Source organism: Vulpes lagopus, chromosome 14, assembly GCF_018345385.1.
Source record: "Vulpes lagopus strain Blue_001 chromosome 14, ASM1834538v1, whole genome shotgun sequence".
Lineage (NCBI taxonomy): Eukaryota > Metazoa > Chordata > Mammalia > Carnivora > Canidae > Vulpes > Vulpes lagopus.
Window position 1 is genome coordinate 25,577,200 of NC_054837.1, and position 18,837 is coordinate 25,596,036.

The window sequence follows — 18,837 nt, forward strand, 5'->3', positions numbered from 1 at the left end:
GAATAGCCGTGGCAGGAAGGCTCTGTAATCCTGTTCTCCAGAAACACCCAGGAGCACATTCAGTGTTCCCTTCCAGCTTTTGCTCCCTGCACATATCTCTCAGAAACTGTATGGAACCTGATTGGGCTCATGCTGTTCATTGTTTCATGTCTTAACTTTTCTTGTGATTTTTATATCCTAAGTGTCGCTCTGTGTTCTCACACATTCTTTGGAAACATCATATTTAATGAACACATATCCCAACTTTTGGTGGCGCTGCATGTGTCCTAGTGTCCTTCTTATGAGTATTTACTGGGCTTTTTTTATTATTATTATTAATTTTTTACTGTCATGCACAACTCTGAATTTATGTTGTTGGGTATAGTAAGGCACGGTCTTAACGTGTATGGCTACTTGAAGTTATGTATGTTGGGAATTCTGATTGAACATAACATCGCTGAAGTTCGTGGGGTATTTAGAATGTTCTAAGTTTTGCTCCCATTCGGTAATTTTTCAAAAGTTTTGAGTCACATTTTAATTTGAGAGTTCACTCAGTCTTGTTTTTGCAGAAAAGTAACATGTTACAGAAGTTTGTGGTTCAATAAAACAGTTCACGCAGTAATTTATTTTGAAGTTCAGATTAGCTGGGTTAGTCCAAGGCTCAGACTTCTGGTCTGTCTTTCACATTTCTTTCTCTTTAAAAGAGGCTGGAGGCAGGACAGCCTTGTACCTTCCCCATTTTCCCCTGTTGCCCCCAGAGAGGGACTAGAGCCCCGCACCAGCTGGGAATCAGTACCCCTTCCCAACGTTGCCCGCACAGTGGTGGCACCACTGGTCTAGCAGGTTCTGTGCTTTAGGCCCCTGAACTTTAATGGATTTGACATTTAACAGATTTGGTTTTTTTTTGGGGGGGGGGCTGTGACAGACAATGAGACCCCAGAAGGTGAAAAGCCAGCAGAAGGAAGAGCTGAGGACTGTCCAGCAAAAGTGGAAGAAGAAGAGGAAGAAGAGGAAGAGGAGGAAGAGAGCCTCCCTGGGTGTACTCTGTTTATTAAAAATCTCAACTTCAGCACGACGGAGGAGACCCTGAAGGGAGTGAGTGATGGTTAAGAACGGAGGGTGGGTGGTGGGGCGGGGAAGCCCCTCTCCTGATGTGGTGTCTCTGCACATTCTGCCTGTAAATCTGGTTCGTGCTGATACGGGGCTTCACAACCAGCCACCAGCCACTTGACATCCCTGTTGGGCTGTCCCGTAGGCATCTCACCCAGGGGTTTGAGTCGTGGGCAGACTAGCCTGGGGGCTGGGCGGGGCAGCCACAGACATGGAAGGGGACACGTCAGGGCGACTAGGGAGGCACATGCAGTGTGAAAGCTGTAGTCTGCGTTCGTTAGCATTGTACATTCAGAAAACAAAGCTCCCCCCTCCCATTGTTTCTGTGATGTTAACTACCCAAAAGCAAATGTTAGCACAACCTTCTGGCCTGATGAGAGCGTACAGAAGACACAAGAATGAGTATGGGGCAGCGCTGCCTGTAATCCCTGGATAGGGTGTAGGTTTTGCATTCTTGGTAGAGGGAGGGCAGAGGGTAAAAAGATAGGCATCTCCAAGTAGGTATTTGGGAAATGTCAAGCGGGTCCTACACTGAGTGGGGTTGGGGGACGTTGGGAAGGAATTGGCCAGAGATAAGGAAATGAGGCCTCCAATTCCAAAGGATTAGGGTCTGTAAGCTCCCCCCGCAGGTCTGAGAACTGCTACAGGGAGACTCTTCATTTCTATGAACTGGGTTTGACACCTTTTTTTTTTAATGAGTAAATCAGCAATTATTAGCAGACTGACAGCCATGGATTGGTTCTGAAAAAACAAGATGGCCATAAGGATTGAACTAATTGATTTCTTTTTTTTTTTTTTTTTTTAATTTATTTATTCTTGAGAGATAGAAGGAGAGACAGAGCCAGAGACACAGGCAGAGACACAGGCAGAGGGAGAAGCAGGCTCCATGCACCGGGAGCCCGACGTGGGATTCGATCCCGGGTCCCCAGGATCACGCCCTGGGCCAAAGGCAGGCGCCAAACCGCTGCGCCACCCAGGGATCCCGAACTAATTGATTTCTAAAAACTCTTTGGAGTTCCAGAATCCCACAGATGGATTCAAGAGGGAGAATGGGGGTCTGCAGAATCCCAGAGGCAGGAAGGTGGTGGGTCGGTAGGCGGAAAGGAGGTCAGCCTGCAACGGGAGGGAGAGATTGAGGTGTCTCCTCTTTGGGGAGGCAAGAGGTCAGAGCCTCCACCCTGAGGCCATCTGGCTAAGTCTCTGTGATGTGACCATCCTCCTGTGGACCAGAAGAGTGGCCATGGCAGAGGGGCACCTCAGCCAACACAGCAGTATCTTAAGGGCAAAGATTCACTGTCTGGAGCAGCTGGAAACCCACCCTTGGATTTATCATTGGCTGCTTCCTGAATCTGTTTTGGTTCAGTTTGAGTTTGCTTTTGTAAAGAGGCACGCCCTAGCTGTGACGGATTGCTTCGACTAGGCGAAAGCAGCTTGTAGCTGGTGTTCATTTCCAGTGTGCTGGCTCTTCTGGGTCTGGTACGGGAATGTCATCAGGAAGATGCACCCAGGCTTCAGACTCATGAGCTGGGAGGCACAGCCAGGATGATGTTGTCCAGGTGCCTCCTGCATAGCTGTGAGGACTGAGCTTCAGGATGTCCAGTTACGGTCCCAGGGCCATAAGCCCATTGAAAGCTCTGCAGGAACAGCATCCAGCCCACAGGCCCCTACGACCTCATGGTGCCACTGGGTTAAGGTCAGACTGCCTGCGTGTGGCCAACGGTGCAACCCTGGGCAAGTCCTTTGTCCTGTCTGTGCCTTGGTCTCGTCTCCTGTAAAATAGGGATGTTAGGAGAATCTTCCCATGGAGTGATTTTAAAGATCTGTTTAGGACGAGTGAGATAGTCCAAGGGTCAGACCTTCAGATTGAGAGAGTCCCTAAGCGTCCGTATCTTTTTTTTTTTTTAAAGATTTTGTTTATTTATGAGAGACAGAGAGAGAGAGAGAGAGAGAGAGAGAGAGAGAGAGAGGGGGGGGGGGGGCAGAGGGAGAAGAAGGCTCCATGTAGGAAGCCCGATGTGGGACTCGATCCCCGGACTCCAGGATCATGCCGCAGCTGAAGGCAGCGCTAAACCACTGAGCCACCTGGGCTGCCCAAGTGTCTGTATCTTTTTTTTTTTTTTTTAGTTTTTTTTTTAAATTTTTATTTATTTATGATAGTCACACACACAGAGAGAGAGAATGGGAGAGAGAGAGAGGCAGAGACATAGGCAGAGGGAGAAGCAGGCTCCATGCACCGGGAGCCCGACGTGGGACTCGATCCCGGGTCTCCAGGATCACACCCTGGACCGAAGGCAGGCGCTTAACTGCTGAGCCACCCAGGGATCCCCAAGTGTCTGTATCTTAAGCACAGTCTGGGTATCGACTCTGCTGTTACTCCCTCCATCTTGGTGCCTGTGGTCACATACGCAGCTTCTTTCCAGATGCTCCTGTACTTGTTGCAGGATTAGCCTAGAAATACTGCTGATGCATGTTGACATTCCTTTCCAGGTGTTTTCCAAAGCAGGGATGGTGAAGAGCTGCTCCATTTCCAAGAAGAAGAACAAAGCAGGTATTCCTTAGGAAACTGCCTTCAGAAAGGATAATTCCAAAAGAACCTGTGGCTCTGGGTAGGGGTAACTCTTGCTTGCTGATTTTGAAGGCCCTCTTGGCCTGAAGCACTGTCACCCTCAGAGGCAGCCATGCACATCAGGTTCTTCTGAGTTTAGACTCTGCCACCTTGGACTGTCCCATGGTCTCCGAGCAGTACTTTTGATGTGCCACCAGTGTACAGTGACACTACCATAGCAGAAGCCTTGCCTTTCCCCTAGCACCTCTGGGCTTTGGAAGTTTCTTAGAGAAGAGCAGGAAGAGACCCATCTCAGGCCTTCCCACTTCCCTTCCGAGAGAAACAACCCAGACATAGAACCTTCTGGAACATTCCACTGAGCCATGAACCATGTATCTCCATGGCCTATGGGTGCCTACACCTTACAGATGCCACCCTCATCTCTCCGTTTGGCCTCTGGTATTATCATGAGGCCCCGGGCCCCTGCTTGTCTCTTCTCTAGCCCTGGCTCCCTACATATGATGGACGGGCCATGCGTTCTTGCTCTTTCACAGCTGTTCCATCCCATCCCTTCCACATGGCAGGATTTGCAGGGATGCCACGTGAGTCAGCCAGAGCTGTGTCCTGGCACAGAAACAAGCTGGTGGGTACAGCATTGGGTGATGAGGGACTGGAGCCCAGCACAGGCATCTCCACATAGCATAGAAGTCCAAGATCAAGGTTTTAGCAGATTGGTTCCTTGTGTGGGCTGGGAAGAGCCTGCCCCAGCCTGTCTCCTTGACTTGTGAATGGTCTCTTTACACTCATGGGGTGCTCTCTTGGCTTGTGCCTGTCCTGTGTTCAGATGCCCTCCGTCCCCCTTCTTAAAAAAACACCAGTCATATGGACTCAGGGCCCAACCCCAACAACCTCACTTTTCACTTGATCACCTCTATAAAGAGCCTTTTTCCAAAGGTCACATTCTGAGATGCTGGGGATTAGGATGTCAACATAGAAATCTAGGGGGCACTATAACATCCTGTTCTCTGGGAGCCACAGAGCTAGTTTGGGAACATAAGAAAGGCAGTTAAGTACCAAGGAAACAATTTGAGGGCTTGCTTGCAGGAGCTTCAGGAAAGGAGGTGACCCTTGACTTCCAGGCGGCCAGTCGGGCCGGCAGAAGTGCTGCCCAGCCCGGGGCTGCCCCTGTGGGTTACAGACTTGCTGGGCCCCTCTCTGCCACCAGACCTATGGAGCCTGCCTCCAGCCCTCAGGAGTGCTCTTCAGTGTACTTTAGAAAGAGTTGCCTGGTCTTTCAGTGTTGCGAGCACCTCTCTCGTGCGCTCTCTTTCTTAAGAGCTTGTGTTGGAGAGCCCTGCTCCACCAGGCTCCTCCATCAGAGTTGGAGGGGACTAAACAGCCTGTATACCTGGGAGGGTTGCTGCAGGTCACGGAAAGCACTCTTCACACGTGGTGGGTCTGCACAGCATCAGTGATTGGGTGATGAACCAGACTTTCCGTAGCTGCCTTTCACACAGTCTTACATGCTTTCTAAGTGTCCTGTGTACGCAGACACCACCCACCACCACCTTTAATCTTGACTCCTCCCAGGGAGAGCTTTCCAACATCCACTCAAGAAACCAATGGTCAGGGTTGTCACAGGGTGGCGCTGCCTGGCTGCTGACAGTTCTGTCATAGACTCTCTTCTGTGGCCCACAGAGAGAGTCACATTTGGACAGTTCATGGACTTCCTTACTGCCTCGGGGCCTCATCTGATATAGCACATTTCCATAGTGAATGGAAATGGAAGCAAGAAGCCCACTTGGTTGGGGCTTGAGTCTTAAGAACATTACAGTCGATGCAAAGATGGGGCCAGTGAGCAAGTCAAAGGTGATGAATCTTGCTTGTCATTTGGACCCATCAGACTTGAGCCAGTCTTCTGAGTTCAACTGTGAAAAGAAAACCAAAGAATAAAATAAGTATATCTGTATAATATGCAGGGAGGGGAGGAGGCGTGTGTCACCTTCTGTGACATAGGTCAAGGCGTAATCAGACAAATGCCCTCTACAATACCTGCTCCCCTGAATTATACAGTTGTACATATATACAAACCAGAGAGGTTTGCACGATGCAGCCCCCCTCCTCATCGGAACTTGGTATCTGAAATTCAGGAGCAGCTGTAATTGGATGGCCAGTGTTAACTGTAAAGAGTAAGTCTTTGGTGCATTTGGCTTTCATGCATATATTCATTTTCTGCATAATGTGTGGAAGAGGAGGACTGCCTAGGTAGACGTTGTGTCGCTTGTCATAGCGATGGTCATCCCTGTTCATTCCTTCTCCCTCCCAAAGGTGGAATTCTATTACGAAGTTAATTATCATGTCAATCATCTGTTAATTAATAGTCAACTGGGCCTCAGGTGACAGCTATATAACTTTGTTGGCTGGTTCTTCAAGATGACTGGTAATACATGTCGAGCCAGGAGTGGAAATCTTTTTGGGAATGAAGGAGAGGTGTGAGGAAGGGAGAAAAGAGTGGGCATCCAGGGGCCTGCTGAGACCCTTGCACTTGGGCTCATGCTTTCTTCACTTTCCTGTCCACCTGCCTCACCCCTCTGATTTCTGCCTCCTTCAGGAGAGCTGCTTTCCATGGGATTTGGATTTGTGGAATACAGGAAGCCAGAGCAGGCCCAGAAGGCTCTCAAGCAGCTCCAGGTAAGGTGGGGATTTCGGCTGAGGTCCCTGGAGGCACTTGGTGGTGCCTGGGGGGGGCTGACTGTCAGCACTCCTGAACTTGAACAGGAATGCGGATTAGGCCATATTTTCCTAGGCCTTTCACTTCCTCTAGTTGTCTAGGGAGGAGAGAACCGTAGCCTAAGAAAAATTGAGACCCATTCTCAGCACTCTGTCATCACTATAGTGTGTTCATTAATTTCCATCTCTGTGCCAGGTCTCAAGGAGACTGGCAGAGCAGACCTCTGAATAAATACACAAGACCAGGTCATGAGAAGCACTTGGATGGAAATAAAGAAGGCACTGTGATGGGTTGGGAGGGCTAATTTGCATTGTGTGGTCTGGGGAAGCCTCTTTGAGGAGGTAAAAATTGACAAGAAGGATTCAGCTACCTAAAGATCTAAAGGGGGAGCAGTCTAGGAGGGAGGAACAGCACGTACAAAGGGACTGAGGCAGGGCTGCTAAGGTAGGAGTAAGCTTAGTATGTTTGAGAGGCAGGAGTTGGTGTGGGGTGGTTGGTACCTAGACCTGGATCTTGTAGGCCATTTAAGGACTAGAATGCAGTATAAGGCAGTGAGATTCTGGCAGAGTGCTTGGAGCACACTGGTTTATGCTTCCGGACGGTCTCTGCAGCTGCTCTGCAGAGAGCGGATCATAGGGAGGCAGGTGAGAGAGCATTGAGTCGTCTAAGCAGGAAAGAGTGTTGCCCTGGGCAGGGGTGGAGGCAGTGGGGACAAGGGAGCCAAACTCCGAGGTGTCTGGACATGTCCTTTTCAGAAGTGCAAGATCAGACTGGGGCCCTCGGTAGCAAGAGGGAACCTGAATTGGGGCTGCAGGGAGCAGGACAGCCTGGGATTTGCACCTTCCCAAAGTGAGCCAGGCCTGTGCTTGAGATGGTGTCCTCAACAGTCTTGCCCTGGTGCCCTACATCCCGAAGGCATTGGGTGGTAAGGGACAAGGAGCATTGCCCTCCCACACACTTATCTGTCTCTCTGCAGATCCGCTTGTTCCCCTCCAGCACTTGCCTTTCCCTCGTTCTGCAGCCAGAGTGCTCATGACCAGGCTTCTAGGACAGGCTTCTAGACCCAAGTCTCTGGAAGGGCTCCAAGGGGTCCAGGGGCCCTTTAAAGCCATAGTCAGAATGTCATGTGTCTGTGTGTACTGCACAAAGGAGGACATGGTCTGCCTGGCATGAGGCCAAGCAGTGTGAAGGTAAAATAAGAGTTGAATCAGGCCAAGTTTACAAGCCAGGGCATGGCAGGCTGCACACCATACCCCTGCCCTCACTCTCTCCTTGAGGGGTGCGCCTGAGCCAGACCCAGCTGGGCTGTTTGCAGTGTGGAAAGGATGCCCAAACAGGGCCACCTCCCTATCCTAGCAGAGCTTCCTGTGCAGGGGGAAGGCTTCAGGGCTATAGGAAATGTAACCCGGCCCTTAGCCAATATGTTTTTGTAGAATTTTGATGACCTTGGCTCAAGGCAACTTCATGAGGGGCTGAGTTGGTTTTGGGTAGGATGATGGGGAGGGGACCCCTTCAGGGCTTCTGCTCTCTTCAAAAGGCTCTCTGTTCTCCACCAGGGCTTGTAGACTCATGCCCATGGGGGCCAGTGGGGGCAGGCAGTGTAAGGGGTAAAGAGGCAGGCGTCACCCAGAACAAAACCAGGTGCTTGTGCCCTGTCTAAAGGAGCAGCGACTTCTTGGCTTCAGCCATTCATTGCCTCGTGGGGAGGCAGGTTACAACAATACCAGATCTCTAGGTTTTGGTTTTGTTTATTTTTTTGTTTTGTTTTGTTTTGTTTTTTTAAGAGATGCCAGAAATGCCACTTTGTTATTAGATGCCATCGAGGCACATAACTGAATTTTAGCTCTGCACGTTTAGTGCTTCATTCTCTGCCACATGATGCTGGATTCTATAATAAAACCCCACCTCACACATGGACAGTGTTAGGTTTTGTACCTGCCTGTGTGCATATATATGTGCATATTTCCACAAAGAACTATTTACAGGAATCTACATGTGGTGTATTTTATGGGAGATTTAAAGGATTTTTTAGGGTAGTTTTGCTAATATGCCAGTTTTGCCTTAAGGGACCCACATGAGAGCCTGGCTTTCCTTGCAAGTCCTCTGTGGTTTAGAAATTTTTATTTTTTAAGCATACAGTCTAACCCGAACTCTCTCTGCAAGCCAGACCGAAGGGGCTTCCTTTGCCTGCACATCCTTACACATTATGGAAAATTCTGTGCCCCTCGAATAGCATAAAGGTCAAGGCCCACACATGGCTCGAGAGGATGTTGGAAGGCTGGGTCTCTGTGACCGCCAGCTGCTACCTGGGCTCAGCATGAGCCATTTCCAGGAGAAGCTGTTCTGTCCTTGATTCCAGCTGGTCCCTCTGCCTGGGAACATCTTCCCTCTGAAATTTCCCTGGCCCTCTAGGGAGGCCCACAGTGGTGAATGGCAAGGGGGCAAGTGCGTATTTCTGGGAGGACAGAATGACAAGCTGTGTTGTCTTATTTCTTAGGGTCACGTTGTGGACAGCCACAAGCTGGAAGTGAAGATCTCAGAACGAGCCACCAAGTAAGTCTTCAGTGTCCCATGTTTGCTTTGATCTGGGGTGGTCCCTTCTGCTCTGGTGCTGGTGCCCCAGTCCCTTAATGTGCCCTCCACCCAAACCCTCACCATCTGGGACTCTCCCTCACAAAGCTTGTGTCCTCTTTGCCAACTCCAAGGCCCATTTCTGTGATGAACTGGGACTGCTCCAGTCCTTCTGAGTTGAATATTTAATGCAGTTACTGTAAACAGAGGAGCGAGAATGGGAGAATCATCCTGCTTATCTTGGTGGTATCCGTAACCCAACAAAGAGTTGCAAGTCGTTGCGGGGGCTTTGGAGGGACCAGAGAAGTGATAAAACCTGAACATCTGCCTTTATAGACCTTTCTTTCCTGGAGCTGGATGACAGAGCCCAGAGACAGCCTCCAGTTGTTTTGAAAGAGATTCAGTAGGCATTAGTGATGGAGACAGACCTATTCTACCCAGTGACCAGTTTCCTGAAGTAGTGGGGGTTTTTTCCCCAGGAGTTTCATTTTGCTCCTACCCTTCTACCCACTTATATGTCTAAATGAGCTAATAACCCCCAAGGTGCTTTGAACAGTGCCCGGCACGAAACGTACCCTGCGTAAGGCATTATTGTCCTTGTCACGAATTGCCTCAGGTGATGAGGTGATTGCTTCTAACAGTCCTAGGGCTGGTTTAAGATATTTATTTGGTAGTTTTCAGCAGGTGGGGGTCATTTGTTGTGGTCGTTGAGCAGATTAGCTGCTGGTGACTGTTCTGGAGCCGCTGCTTTTTCTTCCATCTCTCTGTTTTCAAAGCAACTCATGAATCTAGTGCCAGGCCACCTCTGGTTTTGTTCACCCATCCCAGTCTGTGCCATGTCAGCATCCTTCAGGAGAAGAAGGCCTGGTATGGGAAGGGTTCCTGAGCTGTAACGGTACAGTGGGAGTTGAGTCCAGGCCTGGGGCTCCACAGCTTTGGGTTCTAGTCCAGGAACTGCGTGACCTTGGGTGGCTGACTTTGCCTATGGAGTAAAATGTGCTAACTGGAGGTTGTGCATGAAGCGTCTGCCACATGCCCTACACGTGAGCCCTCAGCCAGTGGTGGAGATCTTCTTTTCCATGCCCTATTTGCAGGGAGTCAAACTAAGGTCACCTTGCAGATTTCCAGTGTCCACAGTGTTGATTTAGTAATTCTTTTATTCAACAAAAAATCAGAGAAAGCCCACTGTATTCTACACACTCCGCCCAGTTGCCAGGAATGGAGTTGCCTTGTGCTCGCATTCTAGGGTAGTGTATTTGGTAGAACCTTCTTCAGTGGTGGGATTCTTCTCTAATGTTCTGCATCTGTGCTGTCCAGTATGGCAGCTGCTTGCTACATGTGGCATTTGAACACTTGAAATGTGTATTAGTTATCTGTTGCTGCATAACAGAATATCCCAAACTTAGCTTTAAATAGCAAACGTTTATTATCCCACTATCTCTTTGGGTCAGGAACTCAGGAGCAGCTTAGTTGGGTACTTCTGTCTCCAGGTCTCTCAAGAGGTTGCTATGAGGATGTGGGCCAAAGCTGCAGTTTCATCTGAAGTCTCCCTGGGGGCTAAAGGATCCACTTCCAAGATGGTGTCTTCCCATGGCTATTGGTAGGAAGCCTCTGTTCCCCACCATGGGTGCCTCTCCCTGGGATTGCATGAGGGTCTTTCCAGCCCATTTCCCACAGAGTGAGTGATCCAAGGGGGAGCAAGGAGGAGGTGACAGTGTCTTTTACGACCTCATCTCAGAAGTCACTGTTGGCATCTCTCGTCCATTGGTCACACAGATCTCCTGTCTAATGGAGCATGGGAGGGGACTCCCCAAGGGCATGAATACCATGAGGCAGAAATCACAGGGGACCATCTTGGAGGCTGGCTCTCCCAGCAGTTGAAGAGTTGAATTTTGAATTTTGTTTTCATTTAGATTTAGCTGGCCATGTGTGGCTTGTGGCTACCGTATTGGACAGCATAGCCCTAGGACACAAAGAGTAAAGGGAAATATAAACAAATACATATTATGCAGTTAGGTGGTGATGAATTCTAGGAAGGAAAATAAAGTCGGGCAGGGATAAGTTGCTGTTTTAGTGGCAAAACTTAGAGAAGGTCTTTGAGGAAGTGATGTGGAGCAGACCTGAAGGAAGCAAGTCATAATAATCGTCTTTATGACAACTGCTGCCATTTACTGAGCGTTTAGCACATGGTGGGCACCATGTAGAGTGTCTGACAGGTCCTCAAGCAGTTTGACAAGACCAGCACTATTATTAGGGCCATTCCCCAGTTGAGGAAACAGAGGCCCAGAGAGGCCAAGTTAACTTGCCCAAGATCATTCAGATCCTATGTGGCCAACTTGGCATCCATACCCCGATTATCTCAGCTCCCTGTTCACAATCCTGCCCCACTTTGATGTAGGGACTTAGGTAAGGTGGGAGTGTGTTAGAGGTAGCCCTGAGCCCCAGGATAAGATTCCTCTCTAAACCCCAGCCCATCTCCATGGCTAGAAACTGCTCTGGGGCCTCAGGACAGTGCTCTTCCAGTGAGCAGTGGAAATGTTCAAATAAGCCCTTTGGACCATCTGGGGTCTTGCTGCATCCACAAAGGGACAGTGGAGACTGGATATGGTGAGGAACTGGCCTCACCCTCATCAGGTTTCCTGTCTCCAGTCCCCGCTGGCCCCTGGGTCTCTCAGATGACAGGCAGGAGAGACCCAAGGGTGGGCAGGTGGGCCAACCAGATGTCCATGGCTGTTTTGAGAAGAAGATGGTTATGCTCTGTGTTATCCAAAGGAGACCACCTTCCTCACATTTCACCTCTTCCTCATCCACACCAACTCCTTGAATCCCTCACCTGCACAGACCAGAGCATCGGCTCTTTGTGGGGGGCAGGGGAGTGGGGGGCAGTGTGGTGCAGGCAAGGGAGTCCATATAGGGCAACAGCTGCCTATACCCCGAATAACAACCTGAACCCTTTCCCCCAATCATCCAGGCCAGCCCTGACATCCACTCGGAAGAAACAAGTACCCAGAAAGCAGACAACTTCGAAGATACTGGTGCGCAACATCCCCTTCCAGGCTGACAAACGGGAGATCCAAGAGCTCTTCAGGTGAGAAGCGCTGGTTCGGTCCAAGGGGTGGAGTGTGGGTGGGGAACGTGCTGGAGCCTTGGAGAAGGTGGCTTCAGGTCCTTGATGACTCTGCTGGCGGCCGGCCCAGTGGTCTTTCAGAGGTCATTATTTGGCTGCCTTTGATTTATCCCCCTTGAACTCACACACTGCTCTCCAGAGCACTGTGTAGAAAAGTCTCAAAACAGCCAGGCCTCTTCCTCCTGAGGTGAGACAAAAGGAAAGGGAGGCTGATCTTTTCCAGCCCCACCCACAACAGGATGAGGTGGGAGCCCACATGGCTGAAGCTCAGCTCTGTCCACGATCTGCCTGAAATTCTTCCTCCCAGGTCACTCCTGGCTTAAGCCAATGGTTCTCCACCTTCTTGGTAGTTTTGAGTCAGTTGGGGACTTTAATAAACATACCTTTGCTCAGGTCCCACCCCCACAGAGGTGGATTCTGTTAGTCAGGGGTAGAGCTCCGACATGGCTGTTTTGATCAGAGCTCCTCAGGGGCTTCTACTGACCAACAGAAGATTGGGCACCTCTGTCTACATTGCTTCTCATGGAAAGGCCATTTCAAAAGAAGGCTGAATCACCTGCATAAATAATACAGTCCATCAGCAGATGCTGGCACAGGGTCACACATTCCAGGTGGTGGGACCTGGGAGAGCAGGCCGGGAGGAGACCCAGCTGGAAGGCCGGCAGCAAGGCCCTGCAGAAAGGAAGATTTAATCAGACCAGGTTCCCCATGTTTTAAAAGAAAAACTAGCAATCCTGATTTTAAGGGGAATAAGTTGGCAACTAATTTACTTTCTGAAAACAAAAATGGTATAGGACAAAGTGTCTGCCTATGGCCAGGGGCCACCATTTTGCTGCCCCCATGCTGCTACATTACATTGTTGGGCATTTCTGGTTAGTTGGGTACCACCTAGAACCAGGCCCTGGGTTAGCCGTTTCTATGTTGGGGCATCGCAGGAAGATGTTTAAAGCCAAGGCCCTTCCCAGGCGTGATGCAGAGAGAGACCATCTAGCGCAAGGGCAGAGGGAATTAGCCCCAACTGAACAGATTGTCGGGGCCTTCAGAACCTACAGCACTCTGGTCCACAGGTTCAGGAGAGCTAGGTCCCTGTTGGAATCATCAGTTAGCATCTTACTCATTTGGTCAACTGTGGATGCAAAATATAAATCCTATATTCAGGAGACCAGAAAGAAGTGCCTTTTATGACATCTACATCTTTGCTCTCATTTGATGTAAAGACGGGGGACCCATTTGTGGGATTTGCTTCAGAACTCGCTGTCACTCTCTCCTCCGATACACTGTCCACTGGCGTGCAGTTCGTTCACAGGCGTGGCTAGCGGATAGTGATGCGGATGCCAGCCCTGCTGGTTTCCTGAGTAGCTCGGTCTTAGCTGTGATACTGGGTCCTCTGGGCAGCACCAGCAGCCTGGTGAGATGGGCTCACAACCTGGGGGATGTTTTCCATCTCCCCATACCCAGGGAGATGAGTCCCGAGGAGTTGGCCAGCAAGGTCGTTGCAGGAGAGAATGCACCCTCAGCCTCATGCGCCTGCTTATTTTAACACGAGTCTGCTTTTTAAAGAGTCCAATTTAAGAACTGCCAGATCAAAACAGGATTGCCGCAAACGGCACGTGCTGATCAGGAAATAGTATCCCGCCGAAATGACAGTTTCACTTGTGTCTGCAGCGTATGTAGGATGACACTTATCCAGGGAAACAAAAGACCAAGTCGGAAAGGGAAAAACGCTTTGTTTGATCTTCCGTTTCATATTTATTTTGAGAAGACAGGGAATTAGCATCCAACGAACGTAATTACGCGGTCTCTCTTCTCCCTGCCATTGTTCTGGTGGTAGTTTCTGGCAGCCCTTGGAGAGAGGGCGGAAAGCCCTGGCGGCTGGCTCACCTTGCTTTGTTGTGCACTCAGGCTGGGGGCCGAGGCAGTTCCAAGCGGCAGGCAGCAGGGGTCGCTGTGAGCCTTCTCCGGGGGCTAAGCTGGTCGGGATTTCAGACAAAGCCAGTGGCCGGCAAAGGTCAGAGCCAGGGGAAGATTTCAGGATTTAGGGGAACCAATCTGGTCCATTTTGAAGACAGGTTTTGTGGGCTTGTCCTGCCAGGTGTAGTCAGAATCCCAGCTCTGATGGAGCGTTCGCTCGGTGTATGCTGGGCCCCAGCTGCGTGTCTTCTTGTGCTGTGTCTTCTCTTTTAAGCTGCGTAGCCGTGTTGAGGAGGAGCAGTGCTGTTACCTGTTTTGCACCCAGAAGGATGCTGGAGACCTGGGCACACTGAAGCGTCCAGCCCAGGACCCTCAGTTGAGCCAGGAATGGGAGTTCAGTGGTGTGCCCCAGAGCCATGGCTCAGAACCACTCCTCTCTGTAGCCTGTTGTCCTTCTCTGGGCCTAGAAGGATATTACACCCTAGATCATGTCAGTGGAACCACTGTCCCACTATGTTAGGTGGGAACGTGTCGTTCATACCAGCCACGGTGTTAGGTGTTGGGCAAGCAGCTGTTTCAGGAGAGATGGGCCCCTCTCCCGAGGACTTCACTGTCTGTGGGGGACCAGGGAGCAAAACAACAGGGCAGTCAGACAATGACATTTCTGTGGTGTGCAGGAGTGAGTGTGGGACTGTGGGAAGGCACGGTCAGGTTCTCAAGAGTGCCCGCTGCGGGGTGGCAGTTCGTCTACCCTCCACGGCCTCCTGGGAACCTGCACATGAGCTGCCAGCAGCTTCCCGGCCAAGGCAGCATTTGCCTGCGCCTTCTCTGGAGGTCACCAGCCTTGCAGTCAGGCCTGCTTGCATCATACCGCAGCCCCTTGAACCCCATCTTGAGACGGGGGCCAAGAGGCACTGCAGATCCATGCCCCTACAGGATCACCATCTGGGATGATTTGAAGCTCGCCCTTTAGAAAAACCAGAATAGACACAACAGTGGATGAGGAGATCGCACTTCTCTCTGCCACCTCCTTTCTGGGCCTTAGTGTCCCCTGCCTGGCACAAGATAACAGTAGTAAGGCTACTGATCGCATATGCTGTAACCTACAGTGACGACACAGTAAGAACGTTTATCATCGAGTAAAGTTTTGAAGCCCAACCTGTGTCGGGCACTGCTTTGCATTGTCAGTATAGGTCTGTTCCCCACAACAGCCCCGCAGAGGAGTGTTGCCTCCATCTCCAGGGAGGAAGCCAGCTCCCTAGGCCAGGCTGCCGCCACTGGGCCATCCGCTGGCTCGAGCAGCACCCAACTCCCACACCATGTGGCTGCCTCAAGGAATTTTGTGTGTGGAGCATTCAGTACAGGGCTTGGTGGGGAGTAAGTAGTTGACAGACATTAGCTGTGGTTCTCAAACAGCACAAAACCGGTGGCACCAGGCTTTGAACCCCAGGCAGGCTGGCTCTCACAGAGCCTGACAGCAGAGCAGATCCTTGACAGTCTCCTGGGACATTTTCATAGTATTTCTCCTCCTTTTATGAGTATGTCTCTCCTGCACTGTGATCCTCTCCCCCTCCAGCTGGTTCCAGGCTGGAGAGGGTCAGTTCTGGAGGACACAGGCCTCTCAACCCCAAAAAGGAAACACGGAAGATGAAAGGGGGGTTCTCTGGACCATGCAAGTGTGTGTGTGCATGCAGGGGCAGCAGACTGCTCACCCCACAGCCAGAGGAGGGGTGAAAACGGCCCCCCGCTTATCCTGCACCGTGCACAGTCTTAAGCTAGTAGCTGTTCCAGAGGAAGAAGGTACTGGCTTCCCTTCCTGTCTGGGTTTGCTTTGGGGTAGGAATGCGTGTGTGGGGGCCTATGCGTGGGGGCAGGGGGGGCTTTGCCCACCTCCATTGGAAAGCCTGGATTAGAAGGTCCCTGGGACAGAGGGTGGTTCAGAGAACAGCTCCAAAGATAGGACCAAAGTCTGTACTCCCACCTGAAGCTTGCACATTCAGGACCCCTGTCCTTAACACACAAGCACATGCGCAGAGCCAAGGCATTTGATGGACAGGTCTTGTTCCCACCCAGATGTCAAGCACTGGTCCCAGGATAGCACAGATGCCTTGAGAATGGGATGACTCATGCTCACAGCACTTGGGAGGTGGTAGGCAGTAGGCTGACCCCATCCCATGCATCCATCCTATTGGTACATCCTGACAGTGGACCAGCATGCCAGAGCTGCAATGTCCACCTCCTAGAGGGGGATCCTGGGGCCCAGAGGTATGGGGGCTGTTCCCAGAAGGACCTTCAGCTTCCCTGTGTCTTCTATATCCCATGGGCAACCTCTGTCAACAGGGCTGGCTTTGTGAGTGTGTGACCCTGTAGCCCCATGAGCCCCATGCTTGGTTTAGTGTTCTCTTGTCATTATCCTGAAATTCTTAATGTTTGAACAGGAGGCCCCAAGTTTTCGTCTCACACTGGACCCTGCAAGTTATGTAGCCAGTCCTGCCTGCAAACCAGTGGGATGGGGCCCGACACAGAGTAAGCACAGTCCATGCATGCTGCAAGTAGCGATTTAAAATATGTCTTCAGCTCGCCATCAGCCAGCATGGCTTGGCCTGTCCTGTTCTCTCAAAGCTCCCAGCCCTTGGAGTGCTGTCCATGTGGTGGTTTAGTGTCTCTTACCCCTACCCCAGACTATAATCACACTTTGGTCACTGCTCTGTCCTCTGGTGCACATAGAGGGTGCTTGGTAAATGTTTGCTAAGCACATAGATCTACCCTGCACAGCTTTGCTTAGGGAATCCTGATAAAGGCAGGATGTGTGAGGCACAGAGAGGTTAGGGAGTTTGCCCAGGGCCACACAGCTCTGCAGTGGCCCCACCTGGTCATGCTCACTCTGGAGACCCACCTACCTCCTTGGAATTATCCACAAGGGTCAGGGGTGTTGGGTGAGAGCTGCTGGCAGAAAGATTGAGGCAGTAGCTGTGGGCTACAGATGGAGAGAGCTATTCATCTTTTTCATCTGATCCTTTTTTTTTTTTTTTTTTGGTTATTTTGTTCCTCAGAGGTGTGAACAACCTGCTATGGGTGTGAATGGGTGAGCTCCCAACAGGTGTCTCGAGACCTTAATTACACAGCTTGCATCTCCTGTCCCCAGTGCACCTGTTGTGCCCTCTTTGTGGACAATGTCCGTTGTCCCTGGCCTCTCTCTTCATTTCCTCTCCTCACAGTGACCGTGACTGTGTCCATGACCATGGAGGGAGGGGCTGAGGATAGCGAGCCAGCCAAGTTCCCCTCTCCCAGGTATGGGGTCACTGCCTGATTAACTCCTGGTTGTGAGCAGTACTTTTCCAAATGCTAGGAGCCCTATAACCTGTTCTCTGCGGAGCTCCCAGGACTGATGGGGCCAGGTTCTGCAGGGGAGAAGCTCTGCAAGAAGCAGCCTTGGGCAGCTACCAAGAGTCATCCCAGAAGGACCATTTGAGAAGGAGTTTGTGGGTAGGTGGGAGAAAAACCCTTCAGCCACATTCTAGAAGGGATGTAATAAGGAGACCGTCCTTACCTGCATAGGTCATCCCCCCACACGCATCCCTACAGGGAGCCCCTAGATGGAGGCCACTACACCCCAAGGCCACATCCAGCCCTACTCATTTATTCTCCTGTTGGTCGGCTGCTCTCCAACCACAGCAGCAGAGTCGAGTAGCGGTATCTGAGACCAGCTGACCCACAAGCCCATAAAATACTGTCTGACCCTTTGTGGGGTATGTTTGCTGATCCCTGGACTAAGTTAAACGTAGGGCTCCTTTGGAGCTGGGGCATGCCCTAGGGGTTTTTGGCATTGTCTTTCAGATTAATTACCGAGACGTCATTTTTTTTCTTCCCCTTTTTGTAAAACATACCTAATAGGTAAAGCTGTCGCCCCATTGACCCCCATTGAACTGTGAGATGTGAGGCCCCACTGAGAGTTGCTGTGTTCACCTCTGCAGGCCACTTCCCCACTCTGACATATTTTCTCATCAGGGACATCCTTGTTCCCCCTGCTTTGCTAAGGTCTTTTTTGTTTAAGAGCCATTTTTTTAAAGAGCAGTTTGAGGGTTATAGCACAATTGAGAGGAAGGTATGTGGTGTCCATACATCCCCTGCCTACAGCCTCCCCATTATCCACATCTCCCATCAGAGTGGGATGTTGGTTACATTCAGTGAACCTACACTGACATGTCTGTCACCGAGTCTGCAAGTTGCTTTGGGGTCCATTCTCAGTGGTGTATATTCCATGCATTTGGACAAATGTGGAATGATGTGCCCCCATCATTACAGTCTCCCATAAAGTGTTTTTGCTGCCTTGAAAGTGCTCTGTACTCTGCCCATTCACCCCTCTATTCGCCTTTGCTGAGTTTTTAAAGGACGGTATGAATGTGTTCGTTCATTCTCAGCTGAGCCGAGGAGCAGCGGTCAGTGAATTTAGGGCCCACCCAAATCCAGCGTGACCTCATCTTGCCTAGATCACATCTGCAAAGACCTCATTTCCTGGGTAGCCCCAGTGGCGTAGTGGGTTAGCGCCGCCTGCAGCCTGGGGTGTGATCCTGGAGACCCGGGATTGAGTCCCATGTCGGGCTTCCTGCATAGAGCCTCCTTCTCCCTCTGTCTGTGTCTCTGCCCCTCTCTCTGTGTGTCTCTATGAATAAATAAACAAAATATTAAAAAAAAAAAAAAAAGACCTCATTTCCAGGAAGATCCCATTCATAAGCTCTGGTGCAGGCCTAGGGGCGACGGATGCCACATCCTGAGGTGGGAATGAGCTTGGCCCTCAGGGGGAATGGGCAGGGTGAGCAGGAACAGAGGGACAGCACTGAGATGAGACCAGTGGACAGGGCT

General features: G+C 50.7%; 1 protein-coding gene across 1 annotated transcript in view; it reads left to right on the plus strand.

Annotated features, from left to right (window-relative positions):
• Positions 1-18,837, plus strand: part of RBM19 (RNA binding motif protein 19) — a 122,066-nt gene that overhangs the window by 33,433 nt on the left and 69,796 nt on the right. Inside the window, exons 17-21 of the mRNA XM_041729239.1 lie at positions 905-1,074; positions 3,577-3,637; positions 6,246-6,325; positions 8,863-8,918; positions 11,908-12,024. Coding sequence (XP_041585173.1) covers positions 905-1,074; positions 3,577-3,637; positions 6,246-6,325; positions 8,863-8,918; positions 11,908-12,024 — 484 coding nt within the window. The remainder of the gene's footprint in view (positions 1-904; positions 1,075-3,576; positions 3,638-6,245; positions 6,326-8,862; positions 8,919-11,907; positions 12,025-18,837) is intronic.